This window comes from Stenella coeruleoalba, assembly GCF_951394435.1.
Source record: "Stenella coeruleoalba genome assembly, chromosome: 20".
Lineage (NCBI taxonomy): Eukaryota > Metazoa > Chordata > Mammalia > Artiodactyla > Delphinidae > Stenella > Stenella coeruleoalba.
This window is the reverse complement of record NC_137166.1, coordinates 1,305,575-1,327,247: the sequence shown is the minus strand read 5'-3', so window position 1 is coordinate 1,327,247 and position 21,673 is coordinate 1,305,575. Positions and strand designations below refer to the sequence as shown.

The window sequence follows — 21,673 nt, the reverse complement described above, 5'->3', positions numbered from 1 at the left end:
GCACACAGGGGACGGTGCTGTGGGACTGGTGCCCGTGGTCAGACCGCTCTGCTGCCTCCGTTTCCCCAGCTCTAGGACAGGGTAACGACGAAGCACCCAGAGACGCTGGCTCAGCGCTGCCTCGGCCCGTGGCTCGCACATTCCAGGGACCGCCTGGTGCCGGTGGGCCCTGATCGGCCGCTGGGCAGGCGGGGGGCTGAGAGAGCAGCTGCTGGATAGGGTGACCGTGGGGAGGCATGTGCGAGGCGGTCCTCACACCAGCCCCTCGAGGCAGGGGTGAGGCGACCCTCCCCTTTACGGAGAGATCCAGGCACAGAGCAACTAAAGGGTCTGTCCACGTCACCACCCGCGAGGGGGCACAGCCAGGATGCAGACCCGCCGCCTGGTTCTGGAGCTCAGGCAGCAAGTGTGTAGACGCCAGCCTCAGCTGTCCTCCGGTCGGTCCCCGCCCACCCTGCGGACTTAGTATCACCGTCCCCGTTTTACAGATGGGAAGGCAGAGGCCCCTGGAGATTGGAACCTGGCCCCGGAGTGGCCGCGGGGGCCGTGGCTTGGGTGGGTGCACCCAGGAGCTTCCTGCGCTATTTGCGTCCTCGGGGGCTGGGGGGCTCCCTATCGGCCCCCACAGATAGGAATTTCTGTGCAGTGGGCAGCGATGGCCCGATAAGCAGCCTCCGGCCAACCGCCGTGGTGGCCGCCCCCTATCAGACCCCAAACAGGCCACACTTATCACCCGGCCGGGAAGCCAGAGAGGCCCCGTGGGCTCTTATCTCGCAGGGGCCGCCGTGCTGGCGATAGGGTGGCAGGCTTGCCTGGGTCGCCGTCCCCAAGGGCAGTGCCCAGCCCGGGAACCGGCGGGGGGACAGGGGTGTCCAGCGGGGCCTTCGCTGCAGGTCCTGGTGCCCTGCGAGCTTCCCCGGCCCCTTTCCCTTCGCTGTCCCTCTGGGCCCCGCCCCTTCGTGTCTCCTCCCACCCCACCCTCTGAGTTTGTCTTTTGATCTCCACTTGCCCCTCCTGCCCCGTCCCCCATGGGGAAAAGTGCAGCCCTGGGGACCCGACCTGTGCCTGGGGGCACCCCCACCTTTCCCTCTGGGATGGCGGGCTGGTCTGGACCACAGGGCACCCTGTGCCGTCTGGCTTTGAGGAGTGACTGGGCCCCAAGCCTCGGTTTCCCATGTGAGCTGCGTGAGGGGAGGCCCTGGAGGCCAGGGCTCGCACACACCTTGTGCCGCCCCTGCAGGTGGTCGCCCCCATCTCGCCTTTCTGGCCACTGTCTGCTGGCCAAGACTTGGCTTGTGGGTGAGACCCATCGCCCGGGGAGGGTGCTGACACTGCAGGGTCCCAGGGGCAGGTGACATCAGCCCGGCAGAGAGGCTGGGTCTCAGTGCCTCTCTCCAGCTGCATGGTGGGTGCAGCGCAGCTGCCCTGCCTACAGCAGTCAAGGCCCCGAGCAGGTGGCCACAAAGACCCCCAGGAGATACCACACGGCACCAGGCAGGAGGGAGGCCTCCCAGCTCCTGTCCTCCCAGGGGGCTCTCGACACGCGCTGCAGACAGTCCTGGACCCTTGAGGGCTTTGTAAACACGAGAGTGCGGGTGTGCAAGGGGCCTGTTCTCTCCGGGCCTTGTTACTGTCCCCACGCTAGCTCCCTCCTCCCACCCGTGACCCGGCGACCCCAGAGCTCCCGACCCAGGCTGGGATGTGGTCAGTGTCGTGGTCACTTTTGGACGTTGTGACCATCATCAGGTCACGAGCTGCCGGCGGCCAGTTCTCAAGTGTGACTTCAAGTGGGAACCACCCCCACCCCAGCAGTGCTGAGAGGCCGGAGCCAGCCTGCCTGCCTGCCTGGGCTGGGGTCCAGCTTTGCTGAGCGACTGTGGGCTGGTTACTCGACCTCTCTGGGCCTCAGTTTCCTCATCTGTACAAATGGGACGCAGGGCAGAGCAGCTCCCCACTCAGTCCCGTCATCTTGCCCTGGTGGCCCGGGTGCCTGTGGGTAGGGGAGGGGACGTGCAGGCAGGTTCCAGGGAGAAGCTGCTCTCTGAGACCAGAATTCCGCTGTCGAGCAGGAAGGCACCGCAACCCCTTGGCCAGCTGAGCACGTGGCCATGGAGCGGGGAAGGGAGGGTCCGCCGCTCATGCCCCTACTGGTGATGGGCACCTTGGCCCAGGGGTCCCCACCGACGGTCAGGAACCCGGGATCCAGGCTGGGTCAGAGGCCGCTTGGCCGCGGAGCTGTCGCCTCCCCCCTCTGAGGGGTTAGGGCAGCAGCCGCTATGTGGGCGGGTGAGGCTGGAGCAGAGGCCACGCTGCGCGGCGCAGGGTGAACGCCTGCTGCCTCGGGAGAGGCCGGGGCGCCCTGCGTCCTCATGGAGCCCAAACGCCACCGGCGCGCCAACCGTGGACTGGGCGGGAAGGCAGGGGTCCTAGACGGAAAGGTGACCCTGAGGGGCCTGAGGGCACGAGGTCCGCGTGCACGTGGGCGTGGAGAGTGCCGGGCAGAAGCCCAGCCCACACCAGGCTCCCGGGGGACTGAGCAGGGTGCCAGGTGGGCGGGGGGGTTGGTCCCGAGGGAGATGGGGGTCCCCTCGGGTTGCCTCAGGGAAAGTGGATGAGAGCAGAGCGGGGGACCCACCCCCGGCTGAGGGTCTGTGGGGAATGGCCCGCCATGGGCAGGGGGCTGCCCTGCCCGGCCCTCATCTTCCCTTGAGCCGCCGGCTGGAGTGTGAAGGGAGAGGGGTTGGGCAGCAGGGACCCGGAGAGCTGGGTATTTTTATCTTTGAAATGACCTTGTGCGCGCGAGGGGCTGGCTGTTTAAAATTCTGATATGCAGATGGCTGAGAGCTAGAATCGGAAATCCCCAAGGCGCATCTGGGAGGGTAGCTGCCACTGCCTTAGCTCTGTGGTCCCCGGTGCCCTCTGCCCATCAGGGTGCGCGGCCCCCAGTGACCCGCTGCCCCCTCTGTCTCCACACTTGACATCCAGAAAAAGCAGAGGGTCGTGCAGACAGGCAGCCCCCACAAGGGCTGAGAGCCCTGAGGGTCCCTTCCGACTGTGGGGTCCTGAGCCTGTCACCTGTCCAGTGGCAGTCACCATGACCTCAGGCTCCTGGCCAGGTCATGAGAAAACGGAGGGAGGGCAGTGAATGGACGCTAGGCCTGGGTTTGGGGCCCCAGGCCTGGGTTTGGGGCCCCAGGGGTCCGGGAGCCTCCTCTGCAGCCAGATCTCGTGGGGGGTCCCCTCCACCCAGGGACTTGCCTGGGGTGGACCAAGCAGGTGTCACTCCTCTGCCCTCCCCACCCCACTGTGTCCCGCACAGGGGAGGTGAGAACGAGCACACATCCATCCAGGTCTCTGACAGCTTGTCTGGGAGGCAACGTGGTTCAGACATCCCGAGTTCAGGGCTGTCCACTGGGGGTGCCGTGCGGAGCTGGGGAGCAAGGTGATGAACCCAGGGGGCCCACAGGGGCTCCCCATTGGCTCTGGGGGCTAGTCAAGTGGCCTGGGCTCCACGGGTCCAGGAAAGAAGGGGGTGGCCAGTCCTATGACCTGGCTGTGTGATCAGAGCCCCAGGACTGGGGTCCCCTTCACCTGTAAGTGTCTCAGGGCCTGGAACTCTTTCCTGGTGACCACTGTTTACAGAACAAATTTCAACTGACTGAACATCAGGTATCACCTTTTTTTTTTTTAAAAAAATTTTATTTACTTTTGGCTGTGTTGGGTCTTCGTTGCTGTGTGCAGGCTTTCTCTAGTTGCGGCGAGCGGGGGCTACTCTTCGTTGCTGTGTGTGGGCTTCTCATTGCGGTGGCTTCTCTTGTTGTGGAGCACGGGCTCTAGGCGCGTGGGCTTCAGTAGTTGTAGCATTCAGTCTCAGTAGTTGTGGCACACGGGCTTAGTTGCTCCACAGCATGTGGGATCTTCCCGGACCAGGGCTCGAACCCATGTCCCCTGCATTTTGCGGCGGATTCTTAACCAGTGCGCCACCAGGGAAGCCCTAGGTGTCACCTTCTTTTGCCTCAGCTTCATCCTAGGCCCTAGAGGCAGAGATGGGAAGGCTGGCCATGTCCCCACTCACTGCATGTCAGCAGAGGGGACAGCCAGGTGGTTGGGCCAGGACAGCACCGTAGGTGGGCCCCCCCATCCCCAAGGATAAATTGGAGTGGGCCGAGGGTGTTCGGGCAAGGAGCTGGCACGTGCAAAGACCCTGAGGTTTGGACGGCATGGGCGTGGCTGGAGCCTTAGACGCTGGAACGGGGTTGGGGAGAGATGAGACAGGGCACAAATGGCTCAGAGTTTGGGCTCAATGCCATGGACCGTAGGGAGACGCCTCCGTTTTCTTGGCTGTAAAATGGGGCGTGGGGTGTTAAGTGGGACGTTTGGTCAGCTGCCTTGCGGAGAGTGGGTTAGTGGGCTAGTACCTTGGGGCGCACGGGGAGGCGGGCAGCTGGTGGGAGGGGCCAGAGGATGCATCCGTGCCGTTTCCTGCCTGGGGACTGGAGCCCGCTCCACCCCCTACCCCCCCCACTCCCGCCCCCGCACCGGGGTTCCGGGGTTCCGAGGGCCTGCTGGAGGCTGGGAGTCCTCACGCCGGGAGCGTGAGCAAGGGCGATGGCTGCTATCTGGGCTGTACTCGGTGGACTAATCTCGCCGCCTGGTGTTTCTATGCAAACCTCAAGGTTTGTTATCGGGCGGTGGGCGGGCAGCTGAGGCAGGACGGCCTGTCCTGATGGACAGCTGGGGAGATGGGCCGATACGGGTTGGCCGCGCGTCCCCTCCCGCCAGCTCAGCATGTGTGGGTGGGAAAAATCATTTCAGCTCTTTCGCGTTATCACTGGGCCTGGCATTGCGGCCCCGTAGGCCTGTTTATCTTAGATTAGCGGGCGGGGGGGGCGGTGAGGGGCACAGGAGGGGGCGATGGTGGATGGCAGGGTTCAGCCTGGGGTCAGACCCAGCAGCTGTGTCAGGAGCCACCTCTTCTCGGTACCCCAGGGAAGGGGGTCCAGCCCAGATGTCCCCCGAGGGCCATGTTCCTTGAAAACCCGCAGGGGGCCCTCCGCGCATCCTGACCCCCCACCCCGACAGCTGAGCAGGCCAAGACTCCCGGAGCTGGGGGGTCCTAAGGAGGGGCCGTGTGTGCCCGCAGTCGGCCTTCCTTCCCGGGTGTTTACTGAGCACCTACTGCGGGCAGAAGTGGCAGGTGTGTTGTGCGGTGGCACGGGCCGTAGAAACAAGGAGTGTGGGGTGTACAGCCCAGGGGCGGGCAAGAGAAGGAGGTCGTTTATTCACTCCATAAACACTTGTGTTTTAAGCACCTGGCTCGGTGCCAGCAGAGTCCAGGCCCCCAGAGAGCTGTTGTTCTCATCAGGGAGACAGAGACTAAATAATAGAGAAGTGAAAATGTCCCCCGTCCGAGGAGGGGAGGCTCGGAATAAAGGGGGGGCAGTTCTGAGTAGGGTGTCCTGAGCCTCATGTGGGCAAAGACCAGAAAAGGGAGGGGAACCAGCTGCCTCCTGGGGACAGTGTACCAGGCGAGGGCACGGCCAGGGCGAGAGCCCTGAGGCCAGGGTGGGCCCGGCTGGGGCGAGGAGGGAGGGGGTGGGCTCAGAGAGGGGAGGATCCGTTCTGTAGGTGGTTGTCCTGGAAGTGGGGTTCGGGGGTTACGGGCTTCAGCCAGCGTGGGCCGAGGGTGAGCGACGGATACCTCGGCTGCCTGCTGTCTCCTGGGCCCTGAGCTCTTCCATGACACCCTCTCCAGCCCCTCCCCGGAGCATCGGTCCCCAGGCCAGGGTAGGGGCCCAAACCCCGGCCAGCATCCACCACCAAAGCTCAGAGCTGCCCCCCTCTCCGAGCAGGGCCGTGTGGGGCAGAGCTCCCAGGCCGGGGCCGAGGTGGGGACCGAGAGCCCGCGGCCTCTCCTTCGCGGCTGGCCTGGCCTGCACGGATGCCATGTCCTGCGCTGCCCAGTGGGCACCAGGGGCCCAGGCACCGGGCCACACACGGCACCCCAAAAAGGCCCTGAGCAGAGGGGCCTCCGCTCCCTGTACCCTGAGGGGCTGCTGAAGCCGTGGCCTCCCCGTGGTCGGGCTGCTGACCCCTCAGCCCTGGGCAGTCCCCTCGCTGCGGTTAGCAGTTCTTCACCCTGGAGGTGCTGACCGCCCGGCACCATCAGCCTGGCCAGTGGGGAGCCGCCCTTTGGCCCAGTTCTGACTTCAGCGTCTGCCCCTGACGAAGGCCTGGGCGTCGGGGTCAGGTGGGGGCCAGGACCCATGAGAGGGGCAGGTGGTCAGCAGGCCACTCTTCAGCGAGACTCAGCCGCCGTCCTGTCAGACTCCCCTGCCGTGGAGCCCGTTCTGCTCGCTCACTTGCAGTTTCATTTATTGAGCACCTACTGTGTGCTGGTCCCTGCGGATGCAGCCAGCCGCTGCCCTCCAGGAGCCACGGCCCAAGCAGAGAATGGTCAGCCGGGGCACAGAGGCTAAGCAAGGAATGTGACTGAGAAGTGCAGGGAGTGGCGAGCCCCTCCCCCTCGGGGATTTGCACCGAGAGCTCAGTGGCGGAGGGGGGGGCAGCCCTGCGGACACCTGGGAAAACTGCCTGCATGGCCAGCGCAAAGGCCCAGTGGTGAGACCATGGGGGGTGACCTGGGGGCAGCGAGAGGGCTGGTTGCCGCATGGTGAGTGGACTGTAGGGGCTCAAGGGTGGACCTGGGACCTGTGAAACGGGTGAGACGGGAACGTGGCAGCCGGTGCTGTGCTCACCGCATTTCACATGTGGGCACTGAGGCCCAGAGAGGTTCGGGGCAACTGAGCAGGGCCGGAGCCCACAGTCCCGCCCCCCAGCCCCGCCCCACGGGGTTCTCCCGGGTCCCCACTGTCCTGGCGGCGGCTGGGGGCCGATGCCTGGCCTCCTGCCCCGCGCTGCCCGCTGACCTCACCGCCTTCCGGGAGTGGCTATCTGCGGCCGTGGGCGCTAATCGAGCCGCTTCCTCCTCCGCCCTCCACCGGCTTCCTGCCCGGGCCACCCCCCCAGGCTGGGCGTCTGAGCGTCCGCCTTTGCCCCACCAGGGCCTCCCAGACATCAGGGGGTGCAGGTCTGCCCAGCCCCACCTGGGAGCCTCTGGAGATGGCCGCCCCTTCTGGAAGTTTCCTTCCCAGTCGTCCTCCTGGGCCCAAGCTCAGACTCACCGTGGCCCGGCCGTGCGGCCTGGGACCCATCGGCTTCCCTCCCTACCGTTGCCTCCCTGGTGGAAAGCCCACGGGTGCACACGTTGGGGGACCTGGGATGACAGGCTGGCCTTCACGGCAGGCGGTCACGGCCACTCTGCTCTGTCGCCTTTGTCGGTGCCGTTGCCAGTGCGGACGGGTTCTCTTCCCAGGACCAGGGCGGGCACTGCTGCTGGCGCTGTCCCCAGGGCTTGTGCGGTCCCGGTTACTGGGGCCAGTACGGTCACCCTTGCCCCTGGTACCGTCCCCAGCACTGTTACCGTCCCGCTACTCCGGGCTGGCAGGGCCCTCGCCACTGGTGCCGGGGCAGACCTGGCTTCTAGCTGTCACCTCTCCCTCTGGGGTCCTCGGGGCCGCGGCGCCCTCTCTGGGCTCGGGCTGCTCTTCTGTGGGACGGGGACAGGACATTCAGGCTGTCTGGAGGAACCGGATGGGCAGGGCAGCGGGGGGACGGGGGGTGGCAGCGTGTGCGTTGCGGCGGCCCCCTCCAAGCACGCGCGGGGTCCCACAGCCCCAGCTGGGGCGTATCGGGGTCCAGGGCCCACCGCCGGGGTTCTGGGCTCCGTCTGTCACGGGATCTCCCCGAAGCTCAGGGCACGGGCGGCTCTGCTGGGCCCACCTGACAGGTGAGGAGACCGAGGCTGGGCGAGCTGAGAGTGTCTCCCAGACCCGGGACGGGAGCCGCCCGGCCCGGCCCCTGATCTGATGCTGTCCCCTGAGCCCCCACCCCGTGCGGCGCTGGGCTCCTCATTTATTTATTTATTTGTTATTAGGCCTCTATCTCTGCGCGTAACTTCTTATTTCCTCACCGCATGTTTCCATTACGGCGGCGGTGGATGCAGCCGATAAGATCGGTCCCTGGAGATGGGACAAAGGGGCCGCCATCGGCTTGAGGGCTGGTCATATCCTGCTCGAAAGGGCCGAGCGGGGCCTGAAATGAGCGATGCTATCGGGGTTTATTGTGTGTTGGGGGGGAGGGGTCCTGCCTCCTTGGCCACCCCCTCCCCCTGCAGGCGGAGCCTCTGTGGCCACCCCTCCTTGGCCCCATCCCCCCACAGCACGCCCCAGCCCCCGTGCCTCGGGCAGATGGCCCTGGCATCCACCCGGCTGTCCCAGGTCCACCCGTGGTCTCTGTGGGGCTGGGAGCTGCTGGGTGCAACAGGCACCAGGCCGTCCACCCCCAGCCCCGCGAGCGCTCACACACGTCCAGGTGCTCAGGCTGGAGCTGCCCGAGCCCCTCAGGGTGCTGAGATGCCCCTGCCTTGACTCAGCAGTTCAGCTTCTAGGAATTTACCCCCGAAAAATCATCTCAGCGCGGACAGGCGTAGGGTGGTGGGGACAGACATCACAGCCGTGTGGAAAATAGCAAGCCATTTATTTTTTTATTTCTGCTCTGGCCGGCAGAATTTCTCCAAGAAAGGGGAGAAATGATTCTAAAAGAAGCAAATTGCACGCAGATACCCGTGCTGCTGTGCCCGTGCGTGCGTCTTCCCACGAACACCCAGATCCGGGGCTGACGTTGGTGCAGCCCCACCGCCGCCCAGCACCTTCCCTGGTTCCTGGGCCCTGGCCCCTGAAGGCCCGGGACCTTGCTGGGTCCCAGAGGGCAGGAGCAGTGGCCTTGGCGGGTGACAGCACCGGGTCCCGAGGCTGAGACCCTGGCGGTGGCGGCACGGTGCTCGATCGAGGGCCCAGTGGGGGAGCCCTGGGTGTTCCTGGACAGGAGGGAGCTGTGTCTGGGGTGGGGACCAGCCTGGGCCCGGTCTGTCCTCCAAGCCTCCTGTTCCCGGGCCCCTGCCCAAGCATTATTCCTCCTTATCTCCCCCTGAAGGGGCAGGAAGGACAGAGCACTGGATAGGGGTCGGGGGCCTGGACTTGAACTCAGTCACCCCATCGCACTGTGTGGCCAGGTCCCCTCTGACCCTCGGTCTCCTCGTCTGTGAAGGCGGGGAATAACCACGCCTTAGGGCATGTGGTGGTTTGAGGACTAAGTCATCAGTGCCCTGAGAGCAGGTGTCTGCTGGTTCCACGCGCTACGGTGAGCGCGCACGGCTTACGAGAGGGGCTTTAGCAGTTCCCTCGTGCTGGTCCTCCTCAGGGGCCCTGGGGCCCAGTGTGCCAGTTTGAGCCATGGCACCTTGGGCAGGACATAGCGCTCGCCGGGCTCAGCCTCCTTTGTGGGCGGAGCAGCCAGGGTGCTCATAAAGGACCCGCAGGCGTTCAGGGCCCACCACGTTCTCTGGAAGGAGCTTCTTATTCCCTAAAGGGCCGGTCCTGCGGGGTGGTGCAGTGTCAGGACATTCTCGATGGTGTTGGCCAACCGCAGTGCCCGCTGCTGCCCCTTGGGCGGGGGTAGGACGGGACTGGCCCGAGGCTGGGGGCAGCGCCGAGGTCCTGGCAGCGGCAGGGCGGGGCACCCTCCCTTTACCCCCTTGACCACCCGGCCTCCACCCAGACCCTCGCTTGCCCTCATGCCCACCCCTCCTGCCCATCTGCAGCAGAGAGACGGCGCTCCGAGGGACAGGAGGGTGGGGCCCGGGGACACAGGGAGCAGGGTGGGCCGCCGGGCCAGCTGGGAGGCGGTGAGCTGGAGGCTGACCGGAAGGAAGGGCCCTCGGTGGCGGTGGCGGTGGCTCCTGGAAGAACAGGGTCGGGGCCGGGAGGCCCGGGCTGATAGGAGCCTGATAAGGTACTTGCACAGGAGGTGTTTTCTTTACCTTATCTCACCGGTCCTGCTTCCAGCCCACCCTCCAGGACCAGGCGGGGCTGGGGAGAGCCAGGGGCCCCCACCCATCCCTGTTCTCAGGCCGCAGGGTCTCCCAAGACCAAAGGGCCAGGGACTGCGGGGCCCTCCGCCCACTTCACAGGTGGGAAGGCTAAGGCCCAGGGACCCAGGGCGCCTTTTGTTTTTTAAGCTTTTTGAGAAGGCTGGAGAGACCTCAAGGCCTCCCATTTTGAGGCCCCCGGGGAGCCGCGGTGCTCAGGCTCTGTGGGACGGGGGGCAAGGCTCTGACCCGGGTGGGGATGGTGAAGGGGCCGTCAGAAACCTGGTGTGGGGCTGGGCCCATGCTGCGCTGTTGGCTGTCCCCAGGCGGTCCCAGCTCCACCATTAGCTGGGGCCAGGGTTCAGCCCGATAAAGACAGGCTGTTGTTCTGTGTCAAAAAATCAATAATCCCCAGCGATGTCCCAGTGATAGGAGGAGAAGTTCACGGCACCAGCTGGCGGGGGCGGAGGGGGGTGGGCAGGGCCAGGGCTCCAGAACCTGGGGGCCGCCCGCCCTGCCCGGCCATTACCCGGCTGGCTGGTGGGGCCGATCCACGGTGGACTCCAGGCCCAGGTGCTTTTAGGACACAGCCAGCTGACAGTGACCCTGGCCCAAGGGGCTGACATTCTAGCGGAGAGACTGGGAGTCAGTAGAATACACACGTGGACTCCACGGTGCTGGACGTGGTAGCAGCTCAGGGCACCGCAAGCCGGCAGAGGTGGGGAGGGGTCGGCAGCCGATGGCGGCGCCCCAGTGCACGCGTGAGGGGACTCGGGAACACAGGTCCAGCCAGGGCGTGCCCCCAGAGGGCCCTCCCCAGCCCGGGCCCTGTGACAGGCACCGTGCCTAGCGCCCATTGGCCCACGTTGGGCCGGCCGCAGTGCCGCCCTGCCAGCCCCCTCTGCCGTCGGCTCCAGGAACCTCGCCTGCCTGCCGGCTCCACCCCACGCTCGGGCTGCCCCATGTGACGCAGCCGCCGGGCAGAGCCTGGCAGGAGACGGGAGGCGGACAGGCAGCAGGTGTGGGGGGCAGGGGTGTCCCCCCCCGAGGGAGGGCCTTGAGAGGCTCTCTCGGGTCTGAGCTCTGGAACCCTCTCCAGTGCAGCCCCTGCCACCGGCCACTGTGAGTGCAGGGTCTGTGGGCAACTTCTTAGGAAGGACATTCTGGGCTTGAAGCCCTTTGAAAACCTCTGGCCTGGAATGAGAAGGCCACCCCGTCCAGGCAGGCTCAGGCTCTGCACAGCCTGCCCGGCCCGGAACTCAGGGGGCTGGGTGCCGGCAGAGGGCACCAGGGCCAGCAGAGAGGTGTGAGACTTCCCCAGGCGGCGGTAGGACCAGGGGCATCCAGGGGCCGCTGGGGGCAGCTCCCAGGAACGTCCTCTCCTCTGACGTTCCCCGTCAGGGAAATGGGCGTCCATCCATCTTGGTCACGGTCACAGCTCCAGAGCCGGGCCCTCGGTAACATAAACAGCACAACAGTGATGGGGCGAGCTTGGCCGCAGGATGGGCGCGGGCTGGGGCGGCGTCCTAGGGAGAGGTGCTCACCGTCCGAGGGCAGCAGCAGGTCGCGGCCCTGCAGGAACCAGAGCCTGGCTCGGCCATGGTGTCCGCTTCCCCCAACGAGGCCAGAGATCCCAGGCCGTACGTGACATCTGGTATTTAACCTGTGACAGCCAGTCCCCATTTTCATGTGTGCCCTCAACTCATAGCTCCCCGGCCCCTCCAGCTTCCTCTCCCAATTCTGGTCCCTCCTGCCAGGGTCCGGGCCCTCCGAGGGGCTCTGTGGGGACGCCCGGGCTGGTGGAGACCCTCACCCAGCCCCGGAGAGCGCTTGGAGGATTAACAGCTCAAGTGGCTTTGCTCCTGAGCCAGCGCTCACGTGCGCCCACGGCTCCCTCAGCCCGTCTTCCCTGGAGGGTGCACGTCAGCTTGTTCCTGCCATCTAGGCTGTGCTGTCTGCCGTGCGGTCGGGGTCCTGGGGCCGGGCCTGTGTGCAGGGCTGGCGTCGGGAGTGTTTCCTGCCCCACTCAGCTCCGTTGCTGCCACCTGTGAAATGGGGATGGGACTGTGCTTGGGGTCCGGAGCGTCCGGCCCCTTGATGTGCCAGGTTTGCTGTGAGTGACGGCACAGCGCCCGCACTGGGGTCGTGGCCTTGGGGTCAGAGGGATCTGGGCTTCACTCTCCTGTGCTACTTGCTGGCCATGTGACCTCAGACGGTCCCTTGATCTCTCCAACTGCTTTTCTCAACTGGAAGAGAGCAGAAGAAACGGACCGCACCCATTTTTACCCCAAGCTTTTTTAACCATGTTCCCTTGACACTTTGTCCCCATGAGTCACACATGAGAGCCGGAGTCTTTCCAAAGGCGCCGTGGTCACTGGTGACACCCAGGGTTAGGATCAAGCTCCGCCCCTTTTTGTTTCCTGATGTGGCATTCAGGTGTGGCCTGATCCAGGGGACGGGCCAGTGCCCCATGGCCCTGGGTCTCCTGGTCCTGGAGCCCCAGGCTGCATGGGCCTGTCAGCCTTCTTCCTGCCCTGAAAGGCGGCACAGCGCAGAGAAAAGCCTGTCGGCAGCCAGGGTGGGAGTCTCGCCAGGGCCTGGGCCTGGGCAACCAGCCCAGATGGGAGAAGCTGCACGGCTCCGGCAGATGTGCGGGCCGCCTGCGGAGCAGCTGGCTTCCCACCACGCACGGTCCCGCAGCCCTCCGCATGCCCCAGGGCCCAGGTCTCCCCCTCCTCGGGGCCTTGTTGCCCCGTCTGTAAACAGGAATCAGAAACGGGCCGACAAGGTGGAGCCCAGAAGTGGGGGTGTCCCGAGGAGCTGATGGGAATTTGCTGTCTGCTGGCCGTTTCTCTCCAGGCCCCATTTGCCCCCTCCCGCCGGATCACGGGAGGGTCACACGCGAGCAGGGCCTCGCATCCACGCAGACGAACCCTCCCCTCCCAGCCCAGAGGCTCCATGACCACAGAGCAGAAGGGAGGGAGAGCAGCCCCGGGCCTTGAGTGTCCAGACGGGCCCCCGCAGCCTCGGGGGCGCCCGCCCCACATGGTCGGGCTCTCGCCTCTCAGGCCGCCCAGGAGGTGGTCTCCTGTGCCTGCCCGGGAGCCCTGTTCGGTGTATCCACGAGATGAGGGCTCTGCCCCGCCACGGGCAGCAACCCCACAGCGCACCGGGGCCGGGACACCCGGGCAGACGGCTGCCGGCGGCTGCAGCTGTGTTCCGCTGCCGCGGCACTTGCCGTGGAGGCGAGCACGGTGGTCACGTGGCACCACGCCTGGGCTGCAGGAAGCCCATCAGCGCTGAGAGCAGCCACTGGTGTCGTCTGTTTGGGGGATGGGTCCCCCCCAGGCCCAGAGGGGCCGAGAGCCTGGCCAGGGTTGTGCAGGGACTGCAGCTCAGCCCAGCCGGCCCCCTGCCAACTTCCCGTGGTCACCGAGCACCCACCCTGCCGGGCCCTGCCCTTCGGCCCTGCACCTGTTGTGTCATGTGACCTTGCAACGAGGGAGGTGGGCACTCTCATCCCCCACTTCACACGAGAGGAAGCCACGGGCAGAAAGGGACACGCCCTGGTACCGACCCAGGTCCTGGAGCCTCGGGGCTGACGGGGGTCAGGCCTCATCCCCTGGCAGCTGGGTTACTAGGAGCTCCCTCCCCCCGCCAGGCATCTCAGTCCCAGAAGGGCAGGGACAGCCCTGTTGCTGAGAGCTGCAGGACAGACACCACCTCCACCCCCTGTCCCCTTATCTCTCTGTCTTCCTAGGGCCTCAGCTGCCACCCAGTCAGGACGGTCAAGTTGGGGGCAGGAAAACGGCTGGGCTTGAGAGCTGGTGACCATGGGCAGGTCCCACCACCCTCAGTTCCGGACCATGGGGGGCCCGGTGAGCTGCATCTGCAGTGGGAGGGGCTGAGCCAGCATATGAGTGAGCAGGCCAAGGGGACAGCGAGGTGGCTCGCCCCGCAGACCCCCACTGACCCCTCTGCCTGGTCTGCTGCGTGACCTTGAGTGAGGTGCTTGCCCTCTCTGGGCCTGGTTCCACGTTGGTGGAACCCCTCGGGGCCCACAGCCTCCCAGCCCGCCCTGCTCTGGGCCCAGGCCCTTGGAGACTTCTAGAACCCTGCGGGGGGGGGCCTGCTCACCCCTGGCGTTTTCTCTCCCTCTCTCCTTTTTCTCTCCCTTTTTTGTGACTTTTATCAAAGGCAAACAGCGTGATCCTGAGATAGGGCCACTCCCGACAAAGCCAGGGCCAGCTGGCCCCAGGGAGCCGCAGGGTGGGGCCGGGCGGGATTAGATAAGTGGGTGCTGGCAGTGACCCCAGGGTGGGCGCCCACACGCGGATCCCAGAGCCCACTGTCCAGGGCGGGGGCTGCCGGGCGGCTGGCCTTTGTACCCTGGAGGCCAGTGGCCATTAGCACAGAGCCTGGCCCCTGGAAGGAGGGGCCAGCCGGCAGGGCGCAGGAGGCCTCCCTGAGCTCACCAACACTCCTGCGAACAGCAAGGCTACCCGGCCAGCGCTGCCAGCCCGCCTGCGGGGCCATGGCTCGGTGAACCTGGGGCCTAGGGGGGCTGGGCTTGGTGGGCCCCGGAGCCAGATGGGTCCGGGTTGGAGCCCTAGATTCTCTGTCAGAAAGGAGCTCAGGTCTGGTGGGGTGACTGCAGCCCTTGCTGCGCAGCCTGGAGCAGGTCTCGAGCTCTCTGGGTGTTATTGAAGGAGGGCGCCAAGGGCTCCAGAGTGTGGGGCAGAGCCAAGTCTGAGGGCAGCTCCGTGCAGCCCTGGCGGGGCCGTAGGCCTCGGGACACCCGGGCGCCGGGGGAGAGGAAACGCGGGGCCGGCCACGCCGACCGACAGGCTGTCTCGACTCTCGTCGCAGCCGCCAGCCCAGCAGGTGAACCGAGGCTCAGCGAGAGCCGGGCAGAGGCAGGCAGGACTCGGCCCGCTTGTTGACTGCAGACCCCATTTCTGCCAGCCGCCACCCCATCTGCTGGGCTCCCAGGATGGGGTCCTGAGCCTGGCCTGGGGCGGCGATGCCCCGTCCTGCCTCCTTCCCCTGGCCCCTCGGGACGCCGTCGAAGGGTTTTAAGACCTAAACAGGTGTTTAAATCGCAGAAATGTGCAAAGGCTGAATTTTCTCATCCGGATCCTCGCAGATGCTCGGGGGTGAAATTGAATCCCAGCGCGGCGTATTTGCTCTGGAAACGACGTGTGTGGGGTTGTACGACAGAATAACTTAGGCTTTGTCCTGACTCTGTGCCGGTAGTGATGGCCCGACCCCCGTGGGGAGGTCCACCCAGGCAGCGCAGGGCTTGCCCCCTCCTCCAGAGGAGACCAGGCTGCGGATGGGGAAACGTGAGGGCAGAGCAGGGAGAGTCAGCCCTGCAACAGGAGAGCGGGGGCTCACCTGCCGCCCCTCACCTCCCCTGCAGCAGCCTCTCCCCGCCCTCTTCTCTGTCGCCTCCTTCCTATGACTAGGAAGACCCAGAAGAGGGTGTCAAGGCCCTGGCCAGGAGCATGCTGGGGCTCTGGTTCAAATCCTTCCTGCCAGCTGTGTACCTTGGGCCTCTCCTCTGTACGCTGGGGGGAATAACTGCGGCATGGCTGGGAGGAATCCCTGTGAATTACGCCAAGCGCTTGACCAAGGCTCGATAAACAGAAGCCAGGAAGTGTGTTAGGACTGGGAGTTCCCAGGGCAAATGGCATCACCCCTGCTGTCCAGCTGTGGGGACGGAGGCCATGGTACAGAGGTCAGGGAGCACTCGGCCACGACCTCACCGGAGCTGGAGTTCTCTGTGCCCCGCTCTGGAGCTGGGAGGAGGAAACAGAGACATGGGTCACAGGAGGCTGCCAGGGCAGAGGACATCTCCACCTGGAAGTCCACCCTGACTGGCCCACCATTGGAGCTGCCGCCACCCATGTTTCCTGGGAGCCCTGAGGGCAGAGGCCATGCCTCCCTCAGCTCTACCCCAGGTACCCACGTCGGGTTTTGTGAGTCCAGAGGCTGGGTTCTGGCCCCACCTCCGGCCCGGGCTCGCAGTGTGGCTTGAGCACTCCTGGGCCTCCCTGGGCCCCAAGTTTCCTGTCAGTGTGGTTGGGAGCTGACCACTTCCATGGCCACCACTGTCTAGGTCCTCCAGCTCTTTCAGAGGCCGTTTAAGAATAGCTGTGTCTTCCTGTCTGTCACTCTCCCAGTCAGCTCCCATCCCCAGCTCAGCATCTCCTGCCCCCAGCCCCTTCCTCACTCATTCATACTTTCATTCATTCTCAACCTTGAACTGAGCCTCCACCAGGTACCCAGTCTGCGAGGAGTAGGTGGCCTTGCCTCTCCTGACCCCCGTTCTTTGGGATACAGTTTTATTTCTTGTTGGGAGAGGGTCTCTGATAGGTGCTAACTGGGCTTTAACACCTGCTTGACTGTGCAAGGGGTTGGGCAGGAACTGGGAGCTGGAAATAGTTTATCTGAGTGGATGGATGTTGAACATCACCAGGGCCACCGTAGACAGTTGCACAGGTTGTGCACTGCACAAGGGCACTGAATGAGCTGGGGCTGAGATCCAGCCATGTTCCCATCATGGAGCCAGGCATCTGCTATGGCCCTGCATCCACCCACATGGGGTACCCTTTCTAATGCCCAGCCTCTCAGGGACGGCCTCCCCTGGACCAGGGAGGGGGCTTCCAGTGGCGACCACTGCCCGATCCTCAGCCCACATCGCTCAGATCCCTGGCCTCCCTGCCTTTCCCAGGCCTCGACCATCCCCCAGCAAGCCCTGAGTGGTGGGTTCTGCCCCGTCGTGCAGAACGGCCGCCTTTATCAGGAGCCGTCCTCCCTCTGGTGGTGCGTGATACCCAGGAGATGGAGTGGCTGCCACGGGAAGCGCCAGCCACGCTGTTATCTGGGAGCTGGGGCTGCCAGCCCTGGGGCGCGATTAGGAGCCACGGCAGTTTGTCTGTGGTGCAGCGTGGGCGGGTGTGGGGGCTCACTGGCTCTGCCCCTTCCTCTGGGGGGCTACCAGTACTGGGGATGAGCTAGGGCCAGGGCTCTGAGAGAGGGGCCTCAGGACCCCACAGGTGCAGCGAGCCAGGGGTAGACTGGGGGCCTGGGGCTGCACCCCACCCCCGCTCGCCCGCGGAGTGAGCTGGGCCAGCCACCTCCGGCCCCGCCGTGTCCCTGAGTCTGTGTGGGACTTGGCCCGCACTGGGGAAGACTGGACTGAATTCCCCCCTCCTCTGCCCCCCAGGAAGGTGGGCGCCAGCCTCAGATGGACGGCACTGTCCCGTACTGGGGGGCCCAAGCCTGACAAGCCAGGAACAGGCCCTGGACACTGAAAGGAAAATATGTGACGGCAACAGAGGGAGTCGTGGTCACTATCCCTGGCTCGTCTGTGGTCCCAGCAGCACAACTGAAGTCCAGAAAGGGTGTGGGCCGACCCCATGCGGCTTAGCGCAGGTCTGGCTGTCTGGACGGGCACCGGCCATGTGTTGGGAAGCGGGATGATTCCGCCTTGACCCCACCGTCCTGAGGGGGCGGATGGGAGGGGGCAGGTGGTACCCAGCTCAGCCCACGGTGGGCTCCCCAGCCAGCCTCAGAAGGAGAGCGTGGACCCGTCGGATGGCTGGCCAGACCATTTGGATGGACAAGTGAATGCCCAGCAAACCTGCCTTTAGACAGCCTCTCCCCACACGCCCACGCCCTGGGGCCAGCTGGGCGGGGTACCAGAGACCCAAATATACCCAGGACAGCAGCGGCCCGGGCTCAGATCCTGGCATCCCACTGCCAGCTATGTGGCCTCTCGGGGCCTCAGTTTCCTCATCTGTATTGTGGGGGGGACCAGGAGAGGGCCGACATCATAGGGCCATTCGGGCAGGAACGGGCGACCGCATGCCGGCTGGCACCCTGCAGGCCGGAGGGGGGCGCCATGGGCAGAGTCCTGGCTGGGACCCTGGCATCCTGGGTGCACAGGTAGAGGACACGGCCCCTTGTGGGCGGGCTGCAGAGTGACATGGCCGGCCTCTGTCCCCCTCGCCGCGGGGCCGATAAAGGGCGCCGCCTCCTGGCCACGTCCTGGTCCCCTGCCATCTTATCTGCCCTGGGGAAGACAAGGACCCAGTTAGAACATTGTAGCCGGGCCTCCTGGTGTATTTACACGTTATCTGTGCCATTAGGCCGGCGGTTATCTGATAATCGGGCCCATTAAGGCCACAGCCCGCCCGATCGGGGATCCAGGAAGCGGGGCCAATGCAGCAGCGCTTGCTCGGGGCCCAGGCCAGGCCACGTGAGGCCTCTGTGGGCCCAGGCAGCCCAGGTGGCACCCGAGGCACAAGGCGGCCCCGCCCTCCTGGGCAGAGGGCGCGTGGCCTGGGGAGAGACTGCCCTGGGAGGGCACTGCCACCATCATCCCCTCGGCTTTGAGGACACTGAGGCTCGAGACGGCAGGTAACGTGCCAGGTGTGCGTCTCCCAGGGCGGCCCGGGCAAATTCACACCACCTTGCTGCCTCGAAGCATCAGAAGTCTACTCGCTCACAGCTCTGGAGCCAGAAGTCCCGGATCACGGCGTGGGCAGGGCCGCATTCCCGCAGAGGCTCAGATGCAGTGTCCCCCCAGCTGTATCCCACCAGTCCCCGCCCCGTCTTCAAGTGGACTTGTTCCTGTGCCTCTTTTTTTCTGTGTGTCTCTTACGAGGACATTTGTCATTGGCCGTAGGGCCTACCGGATAATCCGATGGTCTCAACTTGAGATCCGATCTCAATCACATCTGCAAAGACCCTTTGTCCAAACAAGGGAACGTTCCCAGGTTGCGGGCCACCGTCCAGCCCCCCCCACAGGTCACGTGGGTCGTGCGCTGAGGCCGGGCTGAACCTGGGAGCCCACCTGCAGACCTGTGCGACCCCAAGCTCCCTCCCTGTGAGAAGGGCTGTGGTGGGGCTCCTGGCAGAGGCCCGTCTGTCCACGTCAACGGAACCGAATCCTGCCGGGGGCCGGGCACAGAGGCCACTCCCCTAGCTGACACAGGAGCCACAGCCCGGGCCACGCAAGCTGGCAGAGTCCGGGAGCTTGGCCCTGATCACAGCACAGGTGGCCGCGGCCCGCGAGCCTTAGGCCCTCAGCCGGGCGACAGGCCGCTCGGACAGGCAGCCGCCGACCAAGGGCCTCGGCAGGAGTTGGGTCCAGACCTTTCCAGAGAGCAGGCGGGGGTCCTGCAGGGAGTGATGCTGGCGCTACCCGAGCGCAGTCCGGTTGTGCCGAGGGCCTCGGCCAGCAGTGGGCGGGGGAGGGGAGGAACACTTGGCTCCAGGCCTGGCTCCCCATGCTGGGCCCTGTGCTGAGATGCTAAGAGGATTGGGAGGTGCGGGGTCCCAGCATTTCACAGCTGCCCACACGGTCGTGCTCTGCGGATTCTGGGGCTCCAGCTGATGGGAAGGGGCTGGGAGGACCGTGTGGAGGGGACGGGAGGCGGTCTCAGCGGCGTCATCATCCTCCACTCTGCCTGCCCCCACGTGAGGAGTAGGGGTGACCCGGCTCCGTGTGTGCGCCCTAGGCTGTGCAAGGCACACACGTCCCAACACAGCCGCCAAGGTCCCGCCGAGCGGTGCGCCCACCTGCTCAGTGCAGCTGCAGGCGCCCCTGCTGTCCTATCTCTGCGACCTGCCGTCCCCAGAACAGGTCTCACTTCAGGGGCTGGCCTGGCCCCCAGGACCTGGCACCAGCCACCATCCCCATAACCTGGGCCAGGGCCACCCTCCCGCTTCTGCCCTCAGCCCCCCAACTGCTCCCGGGGGGGCGGGTGCCGCAGGACAGACTGGACCTGGGACCTGGACCTCCTCACACCTCTGACCTCTCTCCCCGCAGATGAGCTGAAGCTGCTGCTGCAGGACGGACAGAGGTGCGTGCGGGCTCGGCGCAGCCTCGCCGAGGGCCTGTCCTGGGGCCCGTTCCGCGGGAGCATCCAGACCAGAGCCTCGTCCCCCGGGCAGGCAGAACCGGTAAGGAGCCCTGACCTCGGCCGCAGCGGCCAGGACAGTGTCTGGCCCAGGGCACAGGCCCCTTCAGCCCCCTGAGCCAGGCCCGGGCTAGACTCCCGTGCAGAAGCAACTGCCACTCCACGTGAAACATGTCAGGAGATGCAGGGAGGAGTTAACTGCCTGGGAACACAGGGAGGGCTGCCTGGAGGAGGTGACGCGGGGCCTCTGCGACCTCGGGGTGACACAGGGAGGGCTGCCTGGAGGAGGTGACGCGGGGCCTCTGCGACCTCGGGGTGACACAGGGAGGGCTGCCTGGAGGAGGTGAGGCGGGGCCTCTGGGACCTCGGGGTGACAGGGAGAGCTGCCTGGAGGAGGTGAGGCGGGGCCTCTGGGACCTCGGGGTGACAGGGAGAGCTGCCTGGAGGAGGTGATGCGGGGCCTCTGCGACCTCGGGGTGACACAGGGAGGGCTGCCTGGAGGAGGGATTCTTTCAGCAGGCACTTAATGAATGAGTAGACGTTGGCGAGGCAGAGAAAGAGAAGGGCTTTCAAGGGAGGGAAGCAATAAGGAACCAAGTGGTGGGACTGGACCTGGCCTGTGGCCTGTGGCTGGGGAAGCAGGCAGGGACTGCCCCCCGGCACTGGGCTTCACGAGTGGGGCCACCCCTCGTGGTAAGCGAGGTGGTTATTCGTTGCGTTTCCGCGCCTGTGGCCCCCAGACGACAGGGAGAGGGCGCTACCTGAGCGTCTCTAGCGCGCGCCGACGACCGCTGGGCTGTCGTTTGTCTCGGGGTTGCTGCTGAGCTGCCCTCAGTTGTTGGCAAGTCGGTGTGGCGTCCTCTCGCAAAGGGTACAGATGCTCATTTTAAAATACGTTTCGGTTAAGCAAGGGCGTTGACGTATGGGAAGCAAGTGTGGGCCGGTGGAATGGGCACGTACGGTGTGGTGGGAACCGGGAGGGGCCTGTGCTGGATGAGAGTTCATGGTGACGCTTGCCTGGGAGGCCGGGCAGCACCCGGGTTGGTCCCCTCAAGCCCAGGCTCAGGTGCCCCAAATGTGCCACGGCCTGGGCCCTTCTGATTCCTGACGTGGCGTTCAGGCGTGGCAGGCGCCCTGTGACGCTGGGCCTCGTGGGCCTCTGATGGGCCTTCGCTGGCAGTGGCGGGGCTGTGGGGGGGCTTCCCGCCAGCCCTGCGCCTGGAGGCCAAATGCTGCCTTAACAGCTGGGACTTGGCCTGCAGCAGGGCTGGTAGAGAGCCGTGGGCAGGATCCCCAGCTGCAGCTCTCGGACTACAGCTCACAGCCCGCACCCACTCCCGTGTGCAGTGAACCCTGAGCCGTGGGTCACGCTGCCTCAGAACCTCAGCGCTGGGGCCCGGGCCTCGGGAGATTGGAGACGTCTCAGCTGAGGCCCCTGGGCTGCTCACGCTGCCTCTCCCAGCTGAGTGGCCAGGTTCAGAGGGGCGGTGCTCACCCAGACCACTCAGCCAGGGGGTGGGAGCCGGCCCAGGACCAAGGGCCCCCACTTTCAAGGCCAGGCCGTCCCCATGGCACAGGGTCCAGGTCCTGGGTTCTCCTACCCTGTGGCTGTTTTGCCGTGTGCCCCCAGGCAGGCCTCCACCTCTCTGAGCTTCTGTCTCCTCGGCCTTTGGGACCTCAGCGGGGGGACCCAGGGGAGCCCTGAAGGGTCCTTGAGACCTGCAAGGTCCTGCAGACCCTGCAGCCTCCCCGC

The 21,673-nt window shown here is 65.6% G+C and overlaps 1 protein-coding gene across 2 annotated transcripts in view; it reads left to right on the top strand.

Annotated features, from left to right (window-relative positions):
• Window positions 1–21,673, top strand: part of ZFPM1 (zinc finger protein, FOG family member 1) — a 67,642-nt gene that overhangs the window by 30,404 nt on the left and 15,565 nt on the right. For both annotated transcript variants that reach the window (XM_079907152.1, XM_079907153.1), the window contains exon 4: window positions 19,830–19,963. In XM_079907152.1, the coding sequence (XP_079763278.1) occupies window positions 19,830–19,963 (134 nt within the window). The remainder of the gene's footprint in view (window positions 1–19,829; window positions 19,964–21,673) is intronic.